General features: G+C 23.6%; 3 protein-coding genes across 6 annotated transcripts; 2 read left to right on the top strand and 1 right to left on the bottom strand.

The window, feature by feature from the left end:
• The first annotated feature begins 77 nt into the window (after positions 1 to 77).
• Positions 78 to 16678, top strand: LOC126900670 (FACT complex subunit spt16). 2 transcript variants are annotated; one of them, XM_050676557.1, is made up of 23 exons: positions 111 to 129; positions 209 to 307; positions 1213 to 1317; positions 2336 to 2494; positions 2876 to 3028; positions 3096 to 3242; positions 4156 to 4310; positions 4366 to 4480; positions 5299 to 5447; positions 6015 to 6201; positions 7395 to 7574; positions 9708 to 9906; positions 9977 to 10172; positions 10260 to 10498; positions 10592 to 10734; positions 10811 to 10993; positions 11230 to 11531; positions 12290 to 12470; positions 12560 to 12641; positions 12717 to 12888; positions 14095 to 14145; positions 15786 to 15920; positions 16469 to 16678. In XM_050676557.1, the coding sequence occupies exons 2-23, from the start codon at positions 239 to 241 to the stop codon at positions 16473 to 16475; spliced, it is 3309 nt and encodes a 1102-aa protein (XP_050532514.1). In that variant the 5' UTR covers positions 111 to 129; positions 209 to 238; the 3' UTR covers positions 16476 to 16678. The 2 variants fall into 2 exon arrangements, with proteins under 2 accessions (XP_050532515.1, XP_050532514.1); XM_050676558.1 differs by lacking the exon at positions 14095 to 14145 and having other exon boundaries at positions 78 to 307.
• Positions 15338 to 20405, bottom strand: LOC126900678 (Golgi reassembly-stacking protein 2). Of its 3 annotated transcripts, XM_050676570.1 has the most exons (9): positions 20171 to 20404; positions 19654 to 19734; positions 19377 to 19580; positions 19068 to 19285; positions 18328 to 18445; positions 17582 to 18263; positions 16995 to 17048; positions 16804 to 16938; positions 15338 to 15907 (listed from the first exon to the last, which is right to left on the bottom strand). In XM_050676570.1, exons 1-9 carry the CDS (start codon positions 20231 to 20233, stop codon positions 15900 to 15902), a joined length of 1563 nt encoding a protein of 520 aa, XP_050532527.1. In that variant the 5' UTR covers positions 20234 to 20404; the 3' UTR covers positions 15338 to 15899. The 3 variants fall into 3 exon arrangements, with proteins under 3 accessions (XP_050532527.1, XP_050532528.1, XP_050532529.1); XM_050676571.1 differs by lacking the exon at positions 16804 to 16938; XM_050676572.1 differs by lacking the exons at positions 16804 to 16938; positions 16995 to 17048 and having other exon boundaries at positions 20171 to 20405.
• Positions 20406 to 20534: 129 nt separating this feature from the next.
• LOC126900683 (cytoplasmic tRNA 2-thiolation protein 1) lies at positions 20535 to 24871 on the top strand. Its single transcript, XM_050676588.1, has 6 exons — positions 20535 to 20810; positions 20934 to 21077; positions 22056 to 22287; positions 23831 to 24138; positions 24219 to 24423; positions 24623 to 24871. Exons 2-6 carry the CDS (start codon positions 21030 to 21032, stop codon positions 24829 to 24831), a joined length of 1002 nt encoding a protein of 333 aa, XP_050532545.1. The 5' UTR covers positions 20535 to 20810; positions 20934 to 21029; the 3' UTR covers positions 24832 to 24871.
• The last annotated feature ends 1122 nt before the right edge of the window (positions 24872 to 25993 follow it).

Genomic DNA, 25993 nt, shown 5'->3' with positions numbered 1-25993 from the left:
GTTATCATATTATTTTGTTTGGCTGAATGTTCTCGTGTAATCGTTTGATCAAAGAAGAATAACTGAACGTTTCTTTTCGTGAGTACAAACGTGTTGATTTTCGAGGGAAAAAACTGACACACGTTGATGGTCAATATTTTATTACTCTATTAATTCTGTGTATCAAATGATAGTTTTTTAATATTATAATTTTCTTATTTTTGTTAAGTTAATGTTGTCAGTACACAAATAAATTGAAATGCCTTCCGTTGCTTTGGACAAAGAAACTTTTTTTAAGCGACTAAAACAGCTTTATAGTTTTTGGAAGGTAATTATTATTATTATTATTATATTATAATTAACGCCAGACGGCTTTTACAAAAATCAGCAAATAAGAAATAATGGATAACAGATAAAAATTAGCTTTAATACTAAATAATAAATTAATAAATTGTGTAATAAATGTGATAATAATCGATGTAAACATTGAATTTGAACTTAAAAATGTTAATAATTTCTAACAATATAACGACATTTAGAAATTACATTTAATAGTATTTATATTTGTATAATTTCCTATCTTTTAAGCACAAGCTTATAAAATTTTATTTTGTTGGTGCTATAAAAAGTATTGAATTTAAAAAAATTTTTTCAATTAAACTTCATTTGTTTATAAACTGACCTGTAGTAGCAACATAATAATATTCTTGTCTTATAAATAATTTTTTATTTTTCAAGGTAGCTATTTTCTATAGATTTAAAAAAAATTATTAAAAATCTTTATTTTTTAAAATTTAGTTGCTACATATTTGAACTTTTTTAAAGTTATTTTAAACTTAATTTTTTCAAATTTATTCTAAGAAAACAAGCATTGGTCCATATTATTTTTAATGAGATAAGATAATACAATCTTATTATATTACATAAAAATTAATATTGCATTGTAGGTGCAATAAAGCCATATTTCAAAAAAAGTTGTTTTGAGATATACTTTTAAAGTTTCAACCTTCCAAAAGAGTTGCATTGTGTGTTGTTCATAGAGCTAATACAAATCCAGGAAATGATTATTTTAACCCTTTTTTAAATACATCCCTGATATGAGGAGCTTCAGTTCTATAAATTGTTCATTGAAACTTAATAGAAAAAATTACCTAAGAAATTAGTCATATTTTTATGTCCAAAAGGTATATTATAAAAATTATAATCTGAAAATATTCATTTTTTATTTTTCAGAATGGAAAAGATGAAAATGTACAATTGTTTTCAGATGTTGATGCTTTCATGTGCGCTGTTGGAGTTGATGATTATACTATGTATAGCAAATCATCTTCTTTACAGGTTTGTAATACATAAAATTATTTACTTAATGTCATTTTAGTATTGCTATAGAATAAAAATTCCAGTGTGTTAAAATTGTTTTTATTATAATAACAATTATATTTACTTTTTCCAAATGTATATTATTCTTTAAATGTTCTTAAATAATATATTAATTAGGTACTCCTTTTCAGTTGATAATTGGAGATGGGGGAGTAAATAGAAGTTAAATTGTAGTATTATTTAGTATACAGGTTGATTCCTGTATACTAAATAATTCCTGATGAAATGTTAGCCATTCAAATTCTCTTAAAATATTAAGTTTTTTTAAAAATAATTTTTTTTGTTAAATACATATGTATTTCCATTTATCTACTATAAAATAATTTTTAAGTCCATCTCTTATATCTTATAGAGGTATGATTTTTTTATATATATATATATATATATATATGTTGCCATTAATAATAATAAAGTTGAAATCCCTTTAAGATATAACAGACGAACTTAAAAATTATTTTATAACAGATTAATGGAAAAACATATGTAACTAACAAAATCTAAAAAAAAAAATTTTCAAAAAACTTATTATTATAAAAGAAATTGCGAGGATAGCTTGAAAAGAATCATCCTATATTTTGAAAAGTTTGTATATATTATGAACTGCACCTGTAACGATGTATCCATCCCTTAATGGGTGCATATTGGTTACTTGATAACAATTTCACGGTATTCTAGTAGTAAGACATTTATAGTGATGCCTTGGGTCAAAGGTTACAATCCTGCACTGTGTTTTTTAATCATCCTAGTCTTCTAATATATTTCCATTGTATCCCTAAGACCGACTCTAATATGTCAATAGTATGCTTTTGTAGGGAATCCTCCTTTATTCCTTCTACAAATTTCCTTATATTTTTTATTTAATAGAGTACTTCTTGCCCAATTTTAGTAAATTTGTAAGGTAACATTTCCCATATTTATTATGTTTGATAACAGGTTTATTGATAATTTTCTAATTTTTTATTTTTTTTTAATATAGATTTGGTTGTTTGGATATGAACTAACAGACACCATATCAGTATTTACATTAGAAGGTCTTCATATTATGGCAAGTAAAAAAAAAGTTGAGTTTTTAAAACCAGCTGAAAATGTAAAGGATTCTGAATCTCCAGTTGTTAAACTTATAATGAGAGAAAAAGTATGTATTATAAAAAAATATTTTATTTTTTAGTTGGTATTATATCTAGTAATTCAATTATTCATTTCAATTACAACTGTTTATAAAAAATATATTTTATGCTATCTGTATAGTTTATTTGGGAGCATGTCATGCTTTGTTGCTCAGATACCAGGGTTCCATTTAATTTCACGAATCTCCACAGATTTTTTTTGCTCTATAACAAAAATAGTTTACAAGACAGTAAATTAAATGTAAAATATTTAAAAAAAAAGCTATCTATAGAAATGGTCTATGTGTAACTTAATAAATGAAACTATACATTTTAAGTATTTTAATAATAATACTAAGAAAATAATTATTTTTCATCTTTCATTTGTTGAATTTTAAATCTTGCTTTAGGGTGGTAATGATAAAGATAGTTTTGAAAAACTAATTAAAGCTATTAAAAATAGTAAAAGTGGTAAGTCAGTTGGAGTTTTCGGCAAAGAAAAATACCCTGGTGCATTTATGGATACATGGAGATCAGAATTTGATAAAGGAGGTTTTGAAACTGTAAGCTATATTATTTTTATCTAGATATTGTGGTTAAGTGTTAGAAATTACATATTTTAATATTTAGGTTGATATAAGTACTGCCATGGGGTATATATTGAGCTTCAAAGCTGAAAATGAAATAACTTTAATAAAGAAAGCCAGTTTGAGTTCAGTTGACATATTTAATAAGTACTTAAAAGAACAAATAATGGAAGTTATTGACTCTGATAAGGTAAACTATATTTAAGTTGTATTCAGCTGATATTAATAAAGTATGAGTATCAAATTTGTGTGACAGTATAAAATTAATGAATTCAATATCAATAAATTGTTAATATTTTAATTTTTATATTAGGTTTTAACTAGTATAAAATATGCTTAAAATGATCAAACCTTTTAGATAACAAATCTGAATAAAATAAATTTTTATGGAATTATCTTGTTTTTTTTTTTTTTTTTGACCAGAATAAATTGGGCCTAAATTTTTACATATACATATATATATAAAGTTTGGGGCAGATTATGCTTAAAAAATAAAATTTGGATTGTATCGGGCCATATTTTTTATGACAGTTTTTATAAGTAGATAACTAATTCCGATAGAAGTACCAGACATAATAAGTATTTTGTAAGGAAAGTATTACTTCAGAATAAGTATAAAAAAATATGTTAATAATTTAATTATTAAAATGTGTAAGATTCAAAAAGAGTAAATAGTAAAATGTATTGGGTAAAAGGTTGATATTTGAGGTTATCACAATAGTTTAATGATATATGTTGTTTTTTTTATGTCCATATAAATAAATTATATTTTTAATATTATGTTCATGTTTCTAACAATGCTTAAATAAAAAATATTTAACCTATTTGTTTTTAATATACTTAATTAACCTATTAATTATATATTTCTTAATAAGTGTCTTAATAATATTAAAAATATTACTTTGAAAAATGTTGTCTTCATATTAAAATTCAAAAATAATTTTAACTAATATACATTTTTCTTAAAAGCCTAATAATATGTAACACCAAAAACACCATCTTATATTTAATAAAAAAATACATTAATCATCACAACACAAACAATTTTAATGAATTAGTATATTTGATATATGTATATATATATATTTATATTTTATTACTAGAAAGTGAAACATTCAAAATTGGTTGAGGGCCTTGAAGGAGCAATATCAGAAAAAAAGTATTTACCACCAAATATTGATCCATCACAACTTGAATTTTGTTATCCTCCAATCATTCAAAGTGGAGGAAATTACAGTTTGAAATTTTCTGCTACAAGGTTAATTATATTTATATTATATTCATTATAAATTCATAATTATTTATGATTTCAGTGATAAAAATGTCCTTCATTTTGGAGCTATTATATGTAGTTTAGGAGTACGTTACAAATCTTATTGTTCTAATTTAATAAGAACTTTATTGGTCAATCCTACTGAAGAAATGCAGGTTTGTTTAAAATTAACTATTGAGAAACTAATTTTATTATAAATTATAATTGTACAATATATGGGGGACGATGTGACTGAGTTGGTAACACATCAGTGTCTAATGCGCATTATCTTAATTTCAAGACTCAGTCACAAAAGGCTTCATTTGCTGAGCAAGAGATTAGTTCAGTAAATGGAGTTGCCATTACTCTTATTGGTGACAGACTAACCACTCACCCCAAAGTATCCATGGTTAAGAAATTTCCTTTTAAAGATTAATTAAAAATTCAATTTCAATTCTCGATAAATTAATTATAAGATCATAAATTCGTTTTTTTTGGAGTCATTGCAAAAAAGTGAAAATAAAAATTATGCAATATAGAGTAACAGCTAAAAAAATTACATATTAATATATTTTTAAAATGAAGAGATATTCTAAAAATCACTACTAATCAAAATTTGTATTTCTTTATCATCATTTGGATGTTAAACCACTCATATTTCACAAAAAATCACATTGATTTAGGGTCATTTTGTTGTTTTTGCTATATTATTCATATGGTGAAAGATAATAATTTTTTATTTAGTAACAATGTTATAGCAATATTTGCTGAATTTTGTTGATATCCACACTAAATTGAATGAATTTGGTATTTTACTATATTTTATGTGTCCTCAATAACAAATTACAGACTCAAAATGCATATATTTTTTTTGTAAACAATTAACTGTTATGTAATAAAAATAATATCTTACTTATAAATATTCATAGTTGGAAAAATACAAATTGGAATTTGTAAATTATTGTGGTATTTATTTAGTGTTCTTTGTTTTTAGGTAAATTATGACTTTTTGGTGAGTTTACAAGAAGTTTTAATATCTGAACTTAAAGCTGGTAACAAATTGTGTAATGTGTACAATTCTGGCATTGAATTTGTAAGAAAACAAAAGCCTCATTTGGTTGATTTCTTGACAAAAAATTTTGGGTAATATTTTATACATTTAATCAGTGGCATTTTGTAAGGAAAAGGGGAGCAGTCATATATTGAAGTTTGACTATGTCGCTTCTTAGTCAACAATGATTAATTTTTTATTTTGTTGATAATACACAGATCTCAGTATTGATTTTAATTACCTTTAAAAATGTTTTATTAAATTATTTTGTTTTTCAAATGTATAAATTGTTGTTCTATTTTAACATTTTACATATTTGTATATATATATATAGGTGAGTGATGAAGATATGAAAATCCAATAATTTTTAGTTTAATTATTATTTCATTAATATATATATATATATATGTTTTTGTTTAATTTCTAAGTAGTTATTTTTTACCAACCAGTCATTTTCTTTAAGAAAAATATATTTTTATTTACATAAAATTAAATATTTTAATCCTTTCTTTAATAAAAAATTTATTTATACTTAAATTATCAATTAAAATTTCATTTAAAGTGAGTATAAAATTGTAAGTCATCATGCCACTGTATTTTTATTTTAATTCATTTTAAAATAGTTCAATTTAAAATGTTAAAACTTAATGTTTTTTAAGGTTTGTTATAGGAATTGAATTTCGTGAAAGTTCCTTAATGATAGCTCCAAAAACAATTACTCAAGCAAAGAAAGGACAAATTTATAACTTATGTGTTGGTCTATCAGGATTAACTAACAAAGAAGGAACTGATAAAGAAAGCAAAATATATGCCTTATATATTGGTGATACTGTATTAGTTAATGAAGTAAGTGTATTATTATTGTTATTATTTCAGTATAGTTAAGAATAATTACAGCTAAAATTACTGAGATAGAAAAATTAAAAAAAATATGTTATTAGTTGGAATTGTATATTATTAGTTATTATATCTATTTTATTTTTATGTGTCATTATCTTAAACAACTTGGAAAATTATTTATCAATTAACAGTTACTTAAATATATTGCTTTAAATAATTACACTGGTCAATAATTTATTTTCATCAGAGACAAAAATGTACTTTTCTAAATCAATTTCAAATCTGAAATTATATTTTTCTATCAAAGTATTAATTAAAATCCCTATTTTCTTGCATTCATTATGTATACATAATTTTAATAGAAATCTAAGTAATCAATTCTATGTTATTCTTGGCATTTTAAAAAATGTGTAATTGAAATTTCCAGATCATTTTTTTTTTTTTTTTTCGTTATTTATTATTAATGTTTAATCATATTCAACGTTTTCTCTAAAAGCTATTGCTCATATAAGAGAGAATGGAAAACTTACATACCCCAGTACAAAAGTATCAAACTGAAGAACTTATGCTCATATGCACATAGTGTTATCCACTGAATTAAAAATAGTGATTTTAACAAAATGTTTTTTCATAAATTTATTATTAATAATAATTGTATAATTTTCTCAACACACCAATCTATGAACAACACTATTTTTAAATCCTCATAAATTTTCCAATTTTATTATGAAAATTTTAAATTTATAAATTGAGTAAAACAAAGTTTTTGTAAATAGTTAAGTTTATTTTTTTTATAAATTTTACGCAAAAATCAATAATAATTTAAGAAAAAGTTTTTTGCTTTACAACTCGTTTTTTTTATTTTTTAGTAATCATCTTAAAAATTAAAGGTTATTGAATAAAATCTAAATACAGATTTGAAATCGGGAAAAAAATTGATTTAGAAAAGTATATTTACATCTGTGATGATTAAAAAATATCATTATATTGACCTGTGTTGTTATCTAATATGTGTGAAATTTAAATCAATAATTGGCAATTCCTATTAGATTTTCAAATTTTTAAATATCTCTACTATAGATGTTTTCATGTATTAATAATTTTGGGGCAATCCTTAATAATTAGTTTATGACTCCCCAGTTGAAAAATACTAATTTAAATTAAATAAATTAATAATTTTATTTTTTTTTACTTTTTAGGACGTTGCAGCTACCTTATTAACTCCTTCTAAAAAGAAACTTAAAAATATTGCTATATATTTAAATGATAATGATGATGATGATGATGATGATGAAGATAATGAAAAAGAAAATGAACCTAAACAAGAACCATTAGTTGGGCGGGGTAAAAGAACAGCTGTGTTAGAATCAAAATTACGAGTAAGTTTTTTTTCTTATACTTATGGAAATTTATTATAATATTATTTTGTATATAAATATTATTTAATTTGTTATATTATTAAACTGAATTATTAAAAATAATACAATATTGGTTTATAGTATCTATATAGCAGTGTTGAGAAGGAACTGGTTCCAAAAGGAACGGATTCCTGGAACGAGTTCTTTTTGAAGGAACGATGCTAGGAACTGCTTCCTTTTAAAATAAAGAAACGAGGAAAATGAACAAATTCCATTTTTTAAGGAACGTGAATGGAAATTACAGTTCCTAAAAATTTTTATAAACATGTTTTAGTGTAGTTTTCCTTGTATCTAGACATTAAAATATTAAGGTATTTTTAGTTGACTTTTGACAATGGAAGTCCCCTATATACCCAGCCGAGATCGTAGGCTGTTTAAATGAATCAATTGACTATAAATAGAGTTATTATCACATGTAGGTATACAGTAAATATTTAATATATGTGTACATATATTAAATAATGCACCAAATATTATCATCGATTCTTGTTAACTAATATATGTTAAAGGTTTTGGGTTTTCTGATTTATTATTTCTAACTTATATGTAGACAATAGACATTGGTCACGTTGACACAAGTCGTTAGCATTTACTACCTGCTTATAAATATAATTTTCAAATACTTTTAAATAAGGAATACTACAAATTTGTTTTGTATTCGACTGCTGATGAAAATCATTGATGACCGTTATCATGATCTCATTACCACAATTTTTTAAATAACTTGGTTACATAAAAGGAACGAGTTCTTATTTTGAAGGAACTGGATCTGGAACAAGTTCCTTCTTAATATAAAGAACTAGGATCTGGAACGAGTTCATATTTTAGAAAATGAACGGGGAACGGAACGAGTTCCATTTAAAAAGGAACTTTCCCAACACTGCTATATAATAACTGTGCAGAGTAATCGTCTATTATAAACCATTCGTTTGTTTGTAAAATAAATATATTGGAAAAAAAATTTTTATATCTGTTAGCTACATAAATTTCTTGATTTAACAGCTAATAATTACTTTCTAGAATCATCTCTTATAACTTAAAAGGATATCAACTTTATTTTTTCAAATAGCAACATATATTTTACTATAAAAAATTGGTTATTAGTTATTAAAACTAGTTATTATCATAATAAGATCATAAAAGTTATTGAAATAAAACTATAAAAACATTTAAAATATTACTATTAAAATCTAGTAAACCTGTAACTTCACATTGGTTTCATTATTTTTAATTAAATGTATACTGTATAATTTTATTATAACATAAAATTGTATTCTTATGTTACATATTATATTTAAAATAAATGAAATATTTGAAATGTACTTGATAATCAACTATCATTTATTAATATTTTTAAGAATATCATATATTTCAGCTTATGCTTTATCTATAAAATAAGGTATAAGTTTTTAAGATAAGTGAAAACATTTTTGTCTACTTATAATATACATACATATCAACCTAATTATATAAATAAAAAATTTTAGTTTACTTAAAACTTACTATAAATATATGATATAATGACGCTAATTATGATATCCACGCTATCAATTTTTTACTTAATAATTAAAAAAAAAAAATTTGTATTCTACAGTAAAAACTTAACTAATTTGATATACTAATCATAATATTTAACCAAAAATTGAATAACAGAGGGTATTTTTTTGGGTTAATTTTGGTCAAAATACAAAAAACACATTTTTTAGCAACCAGTAAAATTTTTTTTTAATCTCAAATTTCTACAAATTGTCTATTTTAATGTCTCCAATAAAGTTAAAAGGGTTAATGATCGACTTTTTTTGATTCACCCTAGCTAGTGTATATGCATTATATAATATTGTGCCGTAATAAATGGAGTGAGTGACATTTTAGTTAAAGTGTCATTTGCACCCTTTTATCTATTAAGGCTTAATATGTATTATTATGAGTTCTATATAGCTCATTTGGTAGAAAATCTATACTCCAGTGCACAACTACTGATATTATATCTCATATAGCTAAACTATAAAGTTTTTTCTCTTCCTCTTGACCACTTACATTAGTTTTTAAGAGAAATTGTTAAGTGTACAGTATAATAATAATAATAAAAATTAGATGGATTCATCTAGTGAAGAAAAAAGAAAATTGCATCAAAAAGAACTTGCTGTAGCATTGAATGAAGCTGCAAAACAACGATTAGCAGAACAATCTAGTGGTAAACAGGCTCAGAAAGTACGAAAATCAAATGTATCTTACAAAAACAGAAATCAGATGCCCCAAGAAAGAGATGTTAAGGATCTTAAAATTTTTGTTGGTAAGTAACTTTGAAATTTTTACTAAAAAAAAAATTATAACTTTGGTTATTAATGTATGTATTTTGATAGACAAAAAGTATGAAACCGTTATTTTACCAGTTTTTGGAATTCCTGTCCCATTTCATATATTTACTATAAAGAATATATCTCAAAGTGTTGAAGGGGATTATACTTATTTAAGAATAAATTTTTTTCATCCTGGAGCTGCCTTAGCTAAAGGTGAAAGTTATTTCCAAAATCCTGAAGCCATGTTTGTCAAAGAATTGTAAGTTATTATCATTTTTCTACTATACAGTTTTGTTGATAAATAAGTATATATATTTATGTATAAATAATTTTTTTTGTATTTTAGAACTTATAGAAGTTCAAATACTAGAGAACCCGGTGAACAAATTACAGCTTCTACTAATTTAATGAATGCATATCGTTTAATTAAAGAAGTTCAGAAAAAATTTAAAACTCGTGAAGCAGAAGAAAAAGAAAAGGAAGATTTAGTTAAACAAGATACATTAGTTTTATCTGTAAATAAAGGAAATCCCAAATTGAAGGATTTGTATATTCGACCAAATATTGTAAACAAACGAATGACAGGTAAGAATATTAACTTAAATTAAAAAATTTAAGGCTTTTACGTACACATACAATACTACAATGTTCATTAATGTATGAATAATAAAATTTTAGGTACATTGGAAGCACATTCAAATGGTTTCAGGTACACATCAGTCAGAGGCGACAAAGTTGATATTTTATACAACAATATTAAAAATGCTTTTTTCCAACCATGTGATGGTGAAATGATTATCTTACTACATTTTCATCTCAAAGTAATAGTTAAATTATTATTTAAACTAGAATGAAAATTTGAACTATGAAACTATTTACTTAACCTTTTTTTTGTAGCATGCTATTATGTTTGGCAAGAAAAAACATTTAGATGTTCAATTTTATACAGAAGTAGGCGAAATAACTACTGATCTTGGTAAACATCAACACATGCATGACAGAGATGATTTAGCTGCAGAACAGTCTGAGCGCGAGTTAAGAATAAAACTTAAAACAGCATTTAAAAGTTTTTGTGAAAAGGTATTGCAATCTATAAGTTATTTTTATTACCACATATTTTAATTATTAAATAGATTTATTGAACTTAATCACTACATTAAATAATTAAAATGATAATTTATCAAAAGTTAATAACCAAATAACAAGACAACAATGACAATGTGATATAAAAAAATCAAACAATATTAAAACAAATAAAATATTGTTGAAGATTGTCTATTTCTTAATAGTACTTACTTTATAAGTTTTATTTTCAGGTTGAAGCTGTAACTAAACAGGAAATAGAATTTGATACACCATTTAGAGATTTAGGTTTTCCTGGAGCACCATTTAGGAGTACTGTACTCTTACAACCTACAAGTGGGTGTCTTGTAAATTTTACTGAATGGCCGCCTTTTGTTATTACATTAGAAGATGTTGAGTTGGTCCATTTTGAGCGTGTTCAATTTCATTTAAAGAATTTTGATATGATTTTTGTTTTTAAAGATTACCACAAAAAAGTTGTTATGGTCAATGCTATTCCCATGAATATGTTAGACCATGTAAAAGAATGGCTTAAGTTAGTATATTTTAATATATATTATCTAGGTTACCATAAATCTGTTTGAATGTTAGGAAATTTTATTAAAGTATCTGGAATTTTAACAAAAAAATGTTATTGTGAAATGCTGGGCTGGACTGGGAGACCAACAGCCTAGGGGGCACAATATTTGTGTTAGTCCAGCTCACTCCAAAAGATATTTCTATTAATCCCTAAAAAGAAATGATGAGCAAAAACAGAAAGGCAGAAAATAAATTTTACAAACTAGATTATAGATTATACTAATTATAGTGACCCAGGGGTTAATTACCTCATTACCTCTGTGATCAGTCTGCCACTGATATAGTGGATTTCTGTAAAAATTTAATAACAATTATAATAATTTATATTATTAATAGTTTTGTTAAATGGATTTTAATTTATTTAAATATTGTATTATTATAATTTAATGACATGTTATAGGTGAAATTTTATCATTTTTGTATTAATATTTTATTACTTCTATAAGTAATGGTTATTAATTTTTCATGCTTTATTTAAATAATAAAAATAGTAATAATAGTATTATCTAATATTTTTTTACTACTATTAATTATGGTACTAAATTGAATTATTACATTGGACGTTTGTGAGACATTTTTTTTGGTGGGGCACTTTGCCTCTTGAAAAATGTCTGGAAAGTCAGGGAATTTTAAAATTAAAAAATAGTAACAACTCAGATTATGCATGTTTGAATGTAGATATGGTACAATATTATTATTTAATAAAATTTTCAGTTCTTGCGACATTCGATACTCAGAAGGCATACAGTCTTTAAACTGGACTAAAATCATGAAAACTATCACTGATGATCCTGAAGGATTCTTTGAAAATGGTGGTTGGACTTTCTTAGATCCGGAATCTGATGATGAAGATGGTGCCGTTGATGAGGAAGAAGAAGAAGATGAACCATATGAAGTAAAATTTACTTCTAGACAATTACACTCTTAGTTTTATATATCTTATTATTTTTAATTTAATAATTAATGCAATTTTTCTCTTTTTAGCCCTCTGATGTAGAATCATTTGAAGAATCAGATGATGATGGATCAGAATACTCTGAAGCATCTGAAGATTCTGATAGTGAAGGTAGAGTATAATTTATATTCTAAAGTTGATTATTAATAACTATATATACTATCATATAATCTTATCGAATTGTAGAAGAAGAACTTGGTTCATCTGATGAATCTGGTAAAGATTGGTCAGATCTGGAAAGAGAAGCTGCTGAAGAAGATAGGGATAGAAATGAATTTGAAGATGAATACTCTAAAAAAAAAAGTAGTCGATATAATAGTTCCTCTTCCCATAAAAAGTCCAGTAGTGATAAACACAGGTGATTAATCACATTATTTAAATATATATCTAATTATTAACATTCATTATATAAGATTGATTATTGCAATTTGTAATAAAAGTGATTGTATTTCTAATAATAATTTGAATGTAAATTGAAGTAAGGTAGTAATTAAATGTACTTTGATATACAAGTATTTAACAAATTTTATTATATTTACATTATAAATAAAGGGGTCTTAATTAACAATGATAGATATAATAATTAATATATAGTGTTTCAGATTTAACTAACAAGACTTATAACTTTTGATCCACTAATCATTTTGTAAAACACTTTTTTAAAAATAATTATTGTCTTCTTAAACTATATTCAGAGTATTTTTTATTATTCATCTTGTCAAAAAAATATTAACATTTTTATTTCTTCAAAATTTTGAAATAATCTTTTTTTTACAAAAAAAATTTAATGGATTGAGGATAAATTTAGGACAGGTTATTTATCAAGTCATAAGCATTTTATTATATAGACTGGATATGGAATGTGGGAAGAGTATACATGCATCAGTGCAGGTTGCAACTACTCACGTAATCAAAATTTTTTGTAAGAAAATAGCTCAAAATTTTAATATTTTATTTTATTTATATTAATATATATTTTAAAATTTTGAAAGAAAAAAAAATACAGAATTTTTTATCAGTGATAAATAATAATAACATGCTTAAAAATTAGTCTAAAAAGAAAATAAATATTAAAAACAAATTTTAACAAAATGACTATTGCTTCAAAATGTATATTATAGTGTTGTCAGTTAGATCTGAGACATTCTGTATACACTAATATGTGGATGATTTTTGTGAGAACATGATTAAGTCAAAGTAGTAATTTTTCAGGAGATCTTAATAAACTATTTTAACCTAAAATTCCCACAATAGTAATGCATTTAATATATATATACTTTATATATATATACTTTATATTTAACATTCTCTCTTTAAAGCTACTTCTTATACTAGAGAATCAATTTAATGTATTCAAAGTCCAGTACCACTTTAAAGTATAATGCATTTTCAACTGAGTTATGTAGGTCATCTAAATTTTTTTACTTAGGTTCAGTATGAACCAAGATGGCAGTGTAAGTTGTTATAATTTTGATAAATGTATATAAAATTATTCTATTTATAAAATTATGTTAATATAATTTCTGTTTGAGTACTTAATAATTTTTTTACTTTACATGTGCAGTCCAAACAAAAATAAGTCATCATCTAATCATCGCCCAAGTAGTCATTCAAGGTAGAAATATTTAACTAATACATAATTAAAATTTATATGATTTTCTTGGTCTAAATTTAGCTTCGATACGAAGCTAAAGAAGTATTGGTTTTACTATGATATATGTTTTTTTGTCACTTTTTCTCAGCTCTCACCGAACTACTAATTTCTTTCAATGATACGTCAAAAGATTACAAATCGTATCTAGTCAAAGACATTACCCTCAAAAATTGAAAAAAATTTCCCTTGTTCCACGTAAATAGGGGAAACCTCCATAAAAATTACATATTTTAAAATCGCTAATTTTTTCAATTTTTTTTACTTAAAACTGCCATAATTTTTTCAAAAATGAACAAATCAGTATAACTATTTTTTATATAGATACTTGATGTCTTTACTTATTATTTGGTATATTTTTTTTATAAATCTAACCCTTTACCTGCCCACAAGGAGAGATTTAAAATGACAACTTTTTCACAAAAAATTTACTTTTTCAACTTAACTTTTAAAAGTGTTCTAGAAATTCTTACACTTTTATATATATCTTAAAATAAAGCTAATGTAATGTACTTTATTGTAGAAAAAAAAAATTTCGGACTTTATTTTGTTTTTCTCGGTGAAAATGGCTACCAAATGCGCTATTTTTGTGTGAAAATTCTTGATTTTATTTTTTACATTTTTAACTTTATAATGCTATAACTTATTGAAAAGTGTATGGATCAACACAATCTTTTTATAAGGAATAATATTTATATCCCTTTTTCATTTGACATACTTTATCTTAATCATGATATAAATAAAGAAATAGCAAATCATGTAGCTTTTGGAATAATCCACCAATTTTATAAAAATTAAACACTATCAAAAGATTTGCATCGAAGCGTTTTTTATGATAGTGATTTCAATCACTATTAGATATCATTATACTTGATCCAACTATGCCACGTCACCACTGAACGCGACACCCCTATGCTGGGTTTTTTTTTTCTAAAATTAAAATTCTGTTTACAATTTTGAATCAGATCTGTATCTGGCTAAAACTATAATGATCAAGACTGTACCAAAATGTATGGCTATTTTTTACACTTGTTATTAATATTTATTTCATAAGATATACATTGAATATATATTATTAGCTATCTAACCTTTTTTAATTACTGTCAGATATCATTATACTTGATCCAACTATGCGACGTCACTACTGTGACCTGACCTCTTTGTGCTGGGGGTTTTTTTTTTTTATTAGCCTTGTAATATGTTTTATTGAAACAAATGCTAGGTTGTTAATCTAAATGTGTATATTAGAGAGTTAGTACAACCACTCTTAAAAAAAGAGACTTGTGCTTTGTGGCATGATTAAAATAATTAATTATTTTTTAAATCTTTTGTTTTAAACAAATGTATTAAATTAAAAAAATAAAAAATGTTTTTTTCAATATTCTATTTATTTTGTAAGTAATTAAGTAGTTCATGATAATAGGATTAATCTATATGATGGTCAATACTCAATTAATTACAAATAAGTTAATCTTAATAATAAAATAAAAGCACTAATTTAGTATTTATTTACTATTATTATGTTTAAAATGTAAGACATTGTTTATTCAGTTATTTAAAATATTGAATTTCATATTAAAATTTTAATTTTATTATTATTTTAGTCCATCTAAAAGTAAATCTTCATCTCATTACAAATCAAGTAGCAGTAATCATCATGGAAATAAACACAGGTCATCTGGTGGTGAAAAACGTCGTCATGATAGCAGTGGGGATCGTCATTCTTCTAAAAAATCCAAGTAAAAATAAATATTTTACTGAAACAATTTTCTATCAAATTATATTAGTTTCATAATTTTTGAGAATTTTATTCAGTTTGTTTACCGATACCTTAGTTTAACTGAGAAAGACCACTTGCATATTGCTTTTATTGTGTATTAGCCTCATTCAATAATGTAATTTCTGTTATGAATGATTTCATGAAATCATTTATTTATCTCAAATAGTAATTTATAATTAGCATTACTAAATTTAATGATATAATTTTTTATTATCCATGGATTATATTTGAAACATTAAACTACTTTTATAGTTTTAGTTTTTGTATTTAAACAGGATTTCTTTAGATTCATATTTCAAGTAAAAATAACATTTAGGACTTACTAAAATTAGTGGCTTTTATAAAATTTGATTGATGTGTTTATTAGATTATCTTTCTAAACTAATACTTTGTACTTAGTTTGTATGAAAAAGTGCTGTATATTAATCTCAAATTATTATTATTTTTAATATCAAAGATAATTTAAATCGATAAAATTATACATTATGAAAATTTTTTTTTTTATAGAAAATAGAACTTCAATCATAATATATGAGTAGAATACAAACTATGAAGTAAGGAAAATGTTAATTTTGCTGTTAATAATGCTATTGATGGTTTTATTAATATTATTATTTTTTTATTATATGAACACGTACATTTATACATTTATTAATAATATATATATATATATACGTAGTATAACATTTTTTCTTTAATAAATTTGTATTAAAAGTCTTATAATGTTTTATTCATAAACTTTAAATACCAATAAATATTTTTTATTAACTTAATTTAAACTTGAAATAATAATGATGGAATAAAATTCAAGATACTAGTTATAATAATAATATATATTCAACTGTTTGGATTATTTTTCTTCTGATCAATTTGTAAGCTCTCAAATGCTGAATATGGTAGAGTAGCACTAACAGTTATAGGGGGCATACCAGGTAATGATATTGGAGTAGTCAGTGGCATTCCTGAATAAGGACCAACTAAAAATATGATTTAGTATTATTTAAAATCTTATTTTTATTGATAAAAAACATACTTGTTTGTGGTTGAATTGGTGGTTGAGGTACAGATATTCCAGAATAACTATTTCCTATAAGGGATTAGATTTAATTTAATTATTAACTATATAATAATTGTTGTTGAAAGTATATCTTAAAATTAAATATAAATTTAAAATACTAATGTAAAAGTTAAAAATATTTAACTCCAAAAGCCACAAAACTTTTAAAAACCGCATGTTAATATTTTAGGAACAATATTACCATCATCAGTGTTTAACTCATACTAATATTATGATTATATTTATATACTAAAATTTTAATATTAGCTACAAGTGATAAATTATTATATTAAAAGTATTTGTTTTTAAGTTATGAATTTATGCAAATATTGACATCCTTTTATCTAATTACAAAATAAATGTTTACTTTTAAACATTATTCAAAGTAAAAATATAGAAAAATAACAATAAAAAATATTTCCCTTTAACGATTATAATTATAATTATTTTTACTATTACTGCTATATCAAAAAATAATTTTCAAATAGTTGCTGAATTTTGGTAAGAAAATAATTATTAATATTATATTATTTATTTATGATCATATAATTTCAATCAATTACCTAGAGGTTGAGTCAAAGGAGACATTTGTGGGAAATTCTTCACTGAGAACATCGGTATTGTGTCCGAATTATTTTGAAAGGTTTGCTGTGGATTTTGTGTAAAATAATTACTTATACTTTTTGAGTTTTTATCTTGTGGTTCCATAGTACTTAATGAATCATTACTAATTGAATTATTTGTGTTAAATAGAACATGATTATTTTGAGGTGCATATTGATCATTTGTTATTTGATTGGATTGTGTTGAAGAAATTGGTGATGTCATTACATTTTGAGTTATAGTTGGTACTGAATTTTCAGATGTGTATTGTGATAAAACTTTTACTTCAGGGGTCAAAACATAAGGTTTCATCAATTCAGGTATTGGCCCTTGTTGATGCATGTAATACTGAGAAGTTGATAGTTGAGTATTTGAGATTGAATGATTTTGAAATGTTGGTACTTGAGATGTTGCTGAAATAGTGTCTGACAAAGTAACTTGTTGGTCTTGGGGTAAGCCTTTTGATCCCTCGGAATTAATATTAATATTAATGGGTGTCATTGAACTACTAAGATTGTTGACTACAGTAATTTTTTGATCCTGGTAAGGTCCAACAGTTGATTCAGACGTCAAATGATTATTTTCCGATTGTGGTGTTAGAACTGGTGGATTAATAGTTTGAGGTACATGAGCTGCCGATGCCTATTCAAACATATATTAAAAAATGAATTAGGCTATTCTTTAATTATAAAGTAAATATTCATACCATAACATTGTTTATAACAGCTGGTTTTATAATAGGAGGTGCAGGAATATCTTTATTTTGTGGTATTGTTCGTATAGGAATTCTGTGAAGGTAGCCATATCCCATTCCACATCCTAAACTAAAATTAAATGAAAAAAAAAATAGTGAGTTTTTAAATTTTATAAAATATTAGATGCTGATTCCGAATCTGTCTTCAGATTTTTTCAATAACTTTTAGTTTTAATTTAATTACAATTTACATAATAACATGGTAAAATTATTATAAAAAATATATATATATATATAATTTTTGGTTTAACTTATAATTATAAAACTTTAACCAACAAAAAGAAAATTTTATAAGGATTAAAATCATATTAACTTTGAGCATTTTAAGTTAATATAAAGTGAAAAAAATTTCAGGTGATACAAAAAGTAAAGGAAAATCTCAAAAATTTACTCAAATTCTAGTTTTTGTGTGTAGTTTGTTTAGTATTTTGAAGTAATTTAAGTAATGACATAATACAATCTTAACTACAATACACAATCATATTTATCATTAAAAATATATAAGTAAACAAGAAAATTACTGTTATTGTTGACTAAAAATTAACACTAAGTAATATTTTATAAAAGCACTGATGGAAAGCTTAACTAATCAAAATACATTGAATTAAACATAGATTAAGTTAGACAAGGTTCAATAAAAAATATGTATATTTAATTTTTTTCTTATTGGAAACAAATATTAAAAAATATACCTTCCATCTCCGGGCCAATTTGAATCAGGCGTAATAGAAATTTCCCGACAAGAATCTAAATCAACATTATACACATATAATTTTAATGGTCGGCCCTCGTGTGCTTCTATTAGCATAAATAAATCTTCACTTTCATGCATAATTGAATCAGAACCAATAATGTAATCTGTATAAGGTTTTAGTCCAGCTTTATCAGCTGGAGAATTTGGATGAACATCCTACAGTAAATTTTAGATTTGTCAATGATTTTAATCTAATAAAAATATAATAAAGTTTATCACATGAAAATAAATATATTAATTTACAAACCAAAATATGCCAAACATTTTCATTGGCCCCAGCAAATGAACAAAAGCGTATGCTAACACCTAATAAACCTTGTCCACCCCAATTGCTATTAGGAATGATTTTAATTTCTCTGACAGTTTGAGTCTTACTACTATATACTGATAATGTTAGTTCTTTATCATCACCATTTTTTAACATTTCCTTTAGAGTATCATTATCTTTATCCTTAATAAAATAATAACATTCTAATAAATATGAAAAATAGATTTTATCTTATTGAATCAGTAAATAACCTTACAAGTCTAACATTATCGATTGCTAAAATAAAATCGAAAAATGCTTCTAATCCTGCGATTTGACCAGGTGAGTTATCCTGAACCTATTTACATAATAAAAACTTAATTAGAATAATTTCAATAGAAATTATGACAAATAATTTATTTTAGCTTCGATTTTAAATTTTATAAATGCACTAATATTTCGAATTTTTAGTTAAAATATTATAAAATTTCTTAAAAATAAAGTTTGTAATTTTCTTCTTAAGTCCTTGCTTAGAACATCAAAGTTTGACAGAATAACCAAATAATAGTAATTGTGAAAAAAAATGTAACCTTATTTATTTCTATATTGAATATTTCAAAGTTATTTATTTTAAATAAACATTAAAAATTTAAAAAAACTAACGTAAGATTTTTAGTCACAAAAGTTATTTAAAATAATGAAGATCATTAAAAATTAAAACTTATAGCAATGAATTGTTCTTTTAAACTAATTATTATCCTAACTTAAATATTAATTATTAATAAAAATTGTACTTTTAAAACATGATATCCTTCTGTTCCTCCTCCAGGTATTGGTGTACTTGATGCACTTCCCATTTTATTATTTATAAAATAATTTGAAAATAATTCAAACCTAACATTGACAAATTAAAAAAGTTAACTATAGAATAGTTCTAAAAAATTCCAACAGTTTTAAAATATTTGTCTATCATCTAACATTTTATAACTCAATAATTCGGATGTAGGAAATAATAATATGACGTGTAATAATATAGATATAGATTATCTGTATGTTATTATGATTACAACTTATAATTGATGATACTATGTATCAATATAAAATGATAACATATAGTGAGATCAAGGAGAATAGAAGTATCTACTAAACTTAAGGAGAAAACATTTTTCTTATGATCAACTTTTAGATCATTTCAGAAAAAGCGATTCTATTCAATTAAATTAATAAATAATATTTTACTTTAATATAAATACAAATAAAAATAATAAAAGAACACTAAATCATATTCACAACTCGAAGGCCAATATGAATTCATCACATTACTACTCAAGAAAAACAAATTCAATGTGTCTCTATTAAAACCTAATCAAATAGTATCCACGTGATTTGCGTACAAAATATATTAATTAATTTAAATAATTACAATTATTATTAGTAAATCTTTAAATTTTGATTAAATTTTCATAATTTCAGTAATAAAATTCGTACTAATATTATTAATGTAATTTTAAACTTTAATACATTATTTACAAATCTATATTAATTATTACCTGTCAGAAGTTATTGTTATGGTTATAATTCCCATTTGTAATTTTTGGTTTCTTAATATTGAATTGTCAATAAAATACTTTATTAAACAAATATATTAACAGAATGCCAGTACTATGTGCATCGAAGTGTGGACGAAATGCAGTTCTAAAAGTAAGTATTATTGCTTTAGATTTAATGCATTTCTATATAAATTGTATTCTTTGTTGATTTTAAAGACAACATTCATTAAAATCAATACACTATCACATCTTGAAATCAATTACATAGCAAATCAGAAACATAATTTTTTTTTTGCTACATCATATAAAAAAATGAGTTCAAATTTGAGTTATATATAATTTAAATGTGAAATATTTTATTTTGCATATTTCATAGGTTTTAGCAAATAAATATATATTTAGAAAAATTTTGCCTTTTTTTCTTACAAACTGAAAATAAAAAAAATTAATTAATATTTTTTACAATTTTTCTTAATAATCTGCTCTAAATTTGTAAAAGATTTTTATTTGAGTTAAAAATATCTATCCAAAATTTGTTCATTTTATTATTATTTATAAGTATAATTTTCCATGAAAAATTTTAAGTCCTCCTGTGATCAGTTGAAATGTCAGATTTTTAAACATATATATTTAACAAATAAAAAATACCTATAGGTATTATATAAGAAACATTTTTTATAAATATGGTCTTCTTTTCTACTTTAGTAATTAGTAATTTATCAATTTTAAAAATTTTAACTTTTTTTTGAAAATTTTCCCCATTTACAAAGATTTAAAATTTTTAAAAATTTTTAGAGTAATTTCTTTAATTAGATACAATTTGTGATTTGTGATTTATTGTTTAAAAAAATCAGTTCAGTGAGATCTGAGAAAAAGTGGTGACGGGCACATAAATATAAATAAATTTAGATCAAAACTAAAATTTTAATGTTATTTAACATATTTTATAAATTTTAAAAGTATATTTTGTTGATTTTTTGAGTATATTTGAATGCATTTTTTTAAAGTTTAAATGCAAATTTTTATGTTATTTTATTTATTTTTTAGTGCTTTAAATTCAATTATATAGAACATTTGTGTTATTCATGAATATTTTACTTCAAAATTACATTTAGATTATTTTTGCTAGAGACCTAAAACTGGGGATGCGTTATGTAAAGAATGTTTTTTTTGGGCATTTGAATTAGAAGTACACTCTACAATAATTAATGGTAAATTATTCAATAAAGGAGATGTTGTTGCAATTGCAGCATCAGGTGGAAAAGATTCAACTGTATTAGCTCAAGTACTTAAAACTCTTAATGAACGCTATGATTATGGATTGAAACTAGTTTTATTGTCTATTGATGAAGGAATTACTGGTAATTACTAAATAGGACATCAAAATTTCAACAACCAAAATTTAAACAATAAATTTGATTTTTTTTTAAATCATCTCTAACAAAAGGATGCATTTCTATTATTTTAATATATTATTTTGAAAACATCTTGTAATTCTTAAATGTTTACCTATGCTCTATTTTTATTAGTAAAACAAAAATTTATCTTATTCAAAATTAAGTGTTTTTTTTATGAGAAGATTTTACGATAAAATCAACAATTATTGTCATATTAATAATTTTCAATAATTTTTCATTTGCTTAGCGTTTAAAAAGATTATAATATTACCTTAAAATTGAATTTAATATTATTCAACATTTAAATGTTACTGCATTTTTACATAAAACGTTTTTAACATTATTAAATTGTAATAGTATAATTAACATATATATTTATTATAATTACATATTTTTCGTATTTTAATTATGTTTTAATGAAAAGTTCGTTTAAAACATTATAATTATGACATTGTGCAAAATGTAGTTCCATCTCTAATTAAAGTATTCAAGTTTTGGTTCATGTAATTATAATGGACCTTCAAAGTTATCAATTATCTTGTTAAGGAATTTAACTATGTTACTTGTTCCTTTACATTTGTAAATCTTATTGCTTTCTATTGAAATAATATTTTTGTTATATAATGATATGTATACTTACTTATAACTATTAGTGAATAAAGTTACACTCTATATAAAATAGATTATTTTTACCTGTCATAAAATATTTAGATTTAAATGTCATTTTAAATAATTTAAATGTCATTCTTTTCATAACTACATTCTGATTGATAAACAATATAGCTTTTAAACTCTATACTCTGAGATCCAAGATTGTTATCAAATGGTAAAGAGAAAACTTATGCATCTAAATTCTCACAGGTTTAATATCCTATTGATCTTTTCACAATTATTTTCTAGTCTTCCGAAAACTTGGATTACTTCTTTAGCTGATAACAAACACGAGATTAATCTTATTTTTTTCTCCTCTCTCTTACATGGCAATGTTGATTCTCCCAAGCTGCTTTCTAATATATTTTTTAAAATCACTCTACATACTGTAAGTTCTTCTGTTACTTTTATTATTCCACAATACTACACTTCACTGTTTTTTAATTTTCCTATAATCTGCTCGCCTTATATATACTGTAAATGCTAACTCTTCTTTTAGTTTTATTATAAGATAATTGTATAACTAAATAAAAATGAATAGATATATCATTTTAAATTATTATTAAACTAATTTAATTATTAAACTTAATGTTGTTATATAGAGCCGTAATGTAAGTGTAAGATCTGTTTCATTTGTGTTAGATGCCATTGCAAAGGGGGCTTGAAATGGAAGTAATAAACCTTGATTAACCAAAAGCAGGTCATTTTCTAATAAATTGGCTGTTTTGTTTGGGGTATAATTCTAATTTGTCTCAAAAAATTTAAAAAAATACATGCTTCATCTTTGTGACATTTTATGTAATTTATAATCCTTAAATAACTTCAAAACTTTTTAATAATTATTTTTAAAACTTAGGTTATAGAGATGATAGTTTAAAAACAGTACATGAAAATAAGGAAGAATATGAAATGCCTTTAAAAATTTTATCATATGAACAACTTTATGGATGGTCAATGGACAAAATTGTTGCAGAAGTAGGACGCAAAAACAATTGCACATTTTGTGGTGTATTTAGAAGACAAGCTTTAGATAGAGGAGCTATATTATTGAGTGTTAACTGTATTGCTACTGGCCATAATGCTGATGATATTGCAGAGACAGTTTTAATGAATATTTTGCGTGGTGATGTTGCTAGACTTCAAAGATGTGTTAATATTATTACAGTAAGAAGTTGAATGAATATTATAGAAAATTTTTATTAAAAAATTTATTTTTCATATATTTAGTATTCCTTTTTATTCAGGTTACTGAAGGAGCTATTCCTCGTTGTAAACCATTGAAGTACACATATGAAAAAGAAATTGTTATGTATGCATATTTTAAGAAACTTAACTATTTTTCAACAGAATGTGTTTATGCTCCAAATGCTTATAGAGGTCATGCGAGAACATTTCTAAAAGATTTAGAAAGATTGAAACCATCGTCAATTATTGATATCATACATTCAGGTATTTATATAAGTTATAAGTTTAATTAATTCATTTTGAAGTATAAACGCTTTATAAAGATATTTTGAATAAACTTTCTTTAAAAGATATAAATATTAATACTGCTATTAAAATATCGAAAATGTATGCATCTTATTGATATTATTAAGCTTTTTATTTTTTACAGTTTTACTTATAATTTCTTGGTCTAATAATTTAGGTGAAACAATGTGCATAAAAGAAAATGTAAAAATGCCTGAAAAAGGAATTTGTACTAAGTGTGGTTTTGTATCTAGTCAAAGAATTTGTAAAGCATGTATGTTGTTAGAAGGACTTAATCGAGGATTACCTAAGCTTGGAATCGGCAAAACTAGTAAAGCAACTAAAGTATTAGTTACTTTACCCAATTCAAAACGAATAGATTTTTAAATAAAAATTAAATTAAATATATATATTTTTTTTTTGATAATTTGTTGATTTATTTATTCATTAGCGATTTATATTCATATACTGTAAATGTATAGACAGTCATTAGAAAGACTTGGAAGACTTCTATAGGTTCTTACTAGAAATTTCAATGTTCCCCAATTAAAGATTTTATATTTTACCCCCTCAGTTCTTTTACTTTATCTATGTTTACATATATACAAATGATGTCTTTATTTAGTGGTTATTTTTTTTATCTTTTAACTAATTTTGAATATATATCTCACTGGTATAGATCCAGAATATTGTTAAAGAGAGACCCTGAAAATTTTTAAATATCATAATAAACTTTTGAAATTTTTATCATTTAAAAAACCTTTTTTGGTTTTTTTTTAGTAGACGACTATAATTAAAAAAAGAGACTAGTCCCTCTGCCTCTACCCAGAATTTGGATTCCCATATGAATTATCTATTTTTTTTTTTTGCTTTTAATATTTTAAATTATGATAAAAAATTATATAAATTGACTAAAATTTATTGNATTTGTTACATAACTTCCTTAATATGTGAAAAGGAAAGCGCCTGGTCCAGATGGACTAACAAACATGATACTAGCGGCGGTACATGCTTCTGACCCTCACATATTAAGGAAATTTGTATTGACTAAGGTTTTTATTTTACGTAATTTTTGATAATATCTTTTTAGTTATAAAATTAATTATTAAATTCATTCAATCGGTATGTATTATTATGTTGATTACAAGAAATGACTTAATAACATTTTAAAATGCTTTGAAAAATACTAATTATTAAATAATTTAAAAATATTTAATTTATAATAATTATGTTTGATGTTATCGTACTATATTTGGAAACTTACAATTTAAAGGGTATATCATCTATATCCTTTACAATTTTTAGAAAATATAGTTCATACATTTCCTTTTTCATATAATACCACATAAAAAATTTCTATATATTTTCCCAAATTTTACATATTATATTAGGCCGAATATTTGAAGGTCATTTTGTAAAATCTACCTTTTGAAGTACATATTTGATTATGTTAAATTTTAAAAATGTAAGTTTATTGTAGTAAAGTAAACTTTGAAATAGATTATTCTAAGTTAATTTAAAATTTTTAAGTTAAACTAGTTTTTAGCTT

This window comes from Daktulosphaira vitifoliae, unplaced genomic scaffold (assembly GCF_025091365.1).
Source record: "Daktulosphaira vitifoliae isolate Bord-2020 unplaced genomic scaffold, ASM2509136v1 Scaffold_3, whole genome shotgun sequence".
Lineage (NCBI taxonomy): Eukaryota > Metazoa > Arthropoda > Insecta > Hemiptera > Phylloxeridae > Daktulosphaira > Daktulosphaira vitifoliae.
The sequence above is the reverse complement of the archived record's forward strand: the minus strand, read 5'-3'. Positions and strand labels throughout refer to the sequence as shown.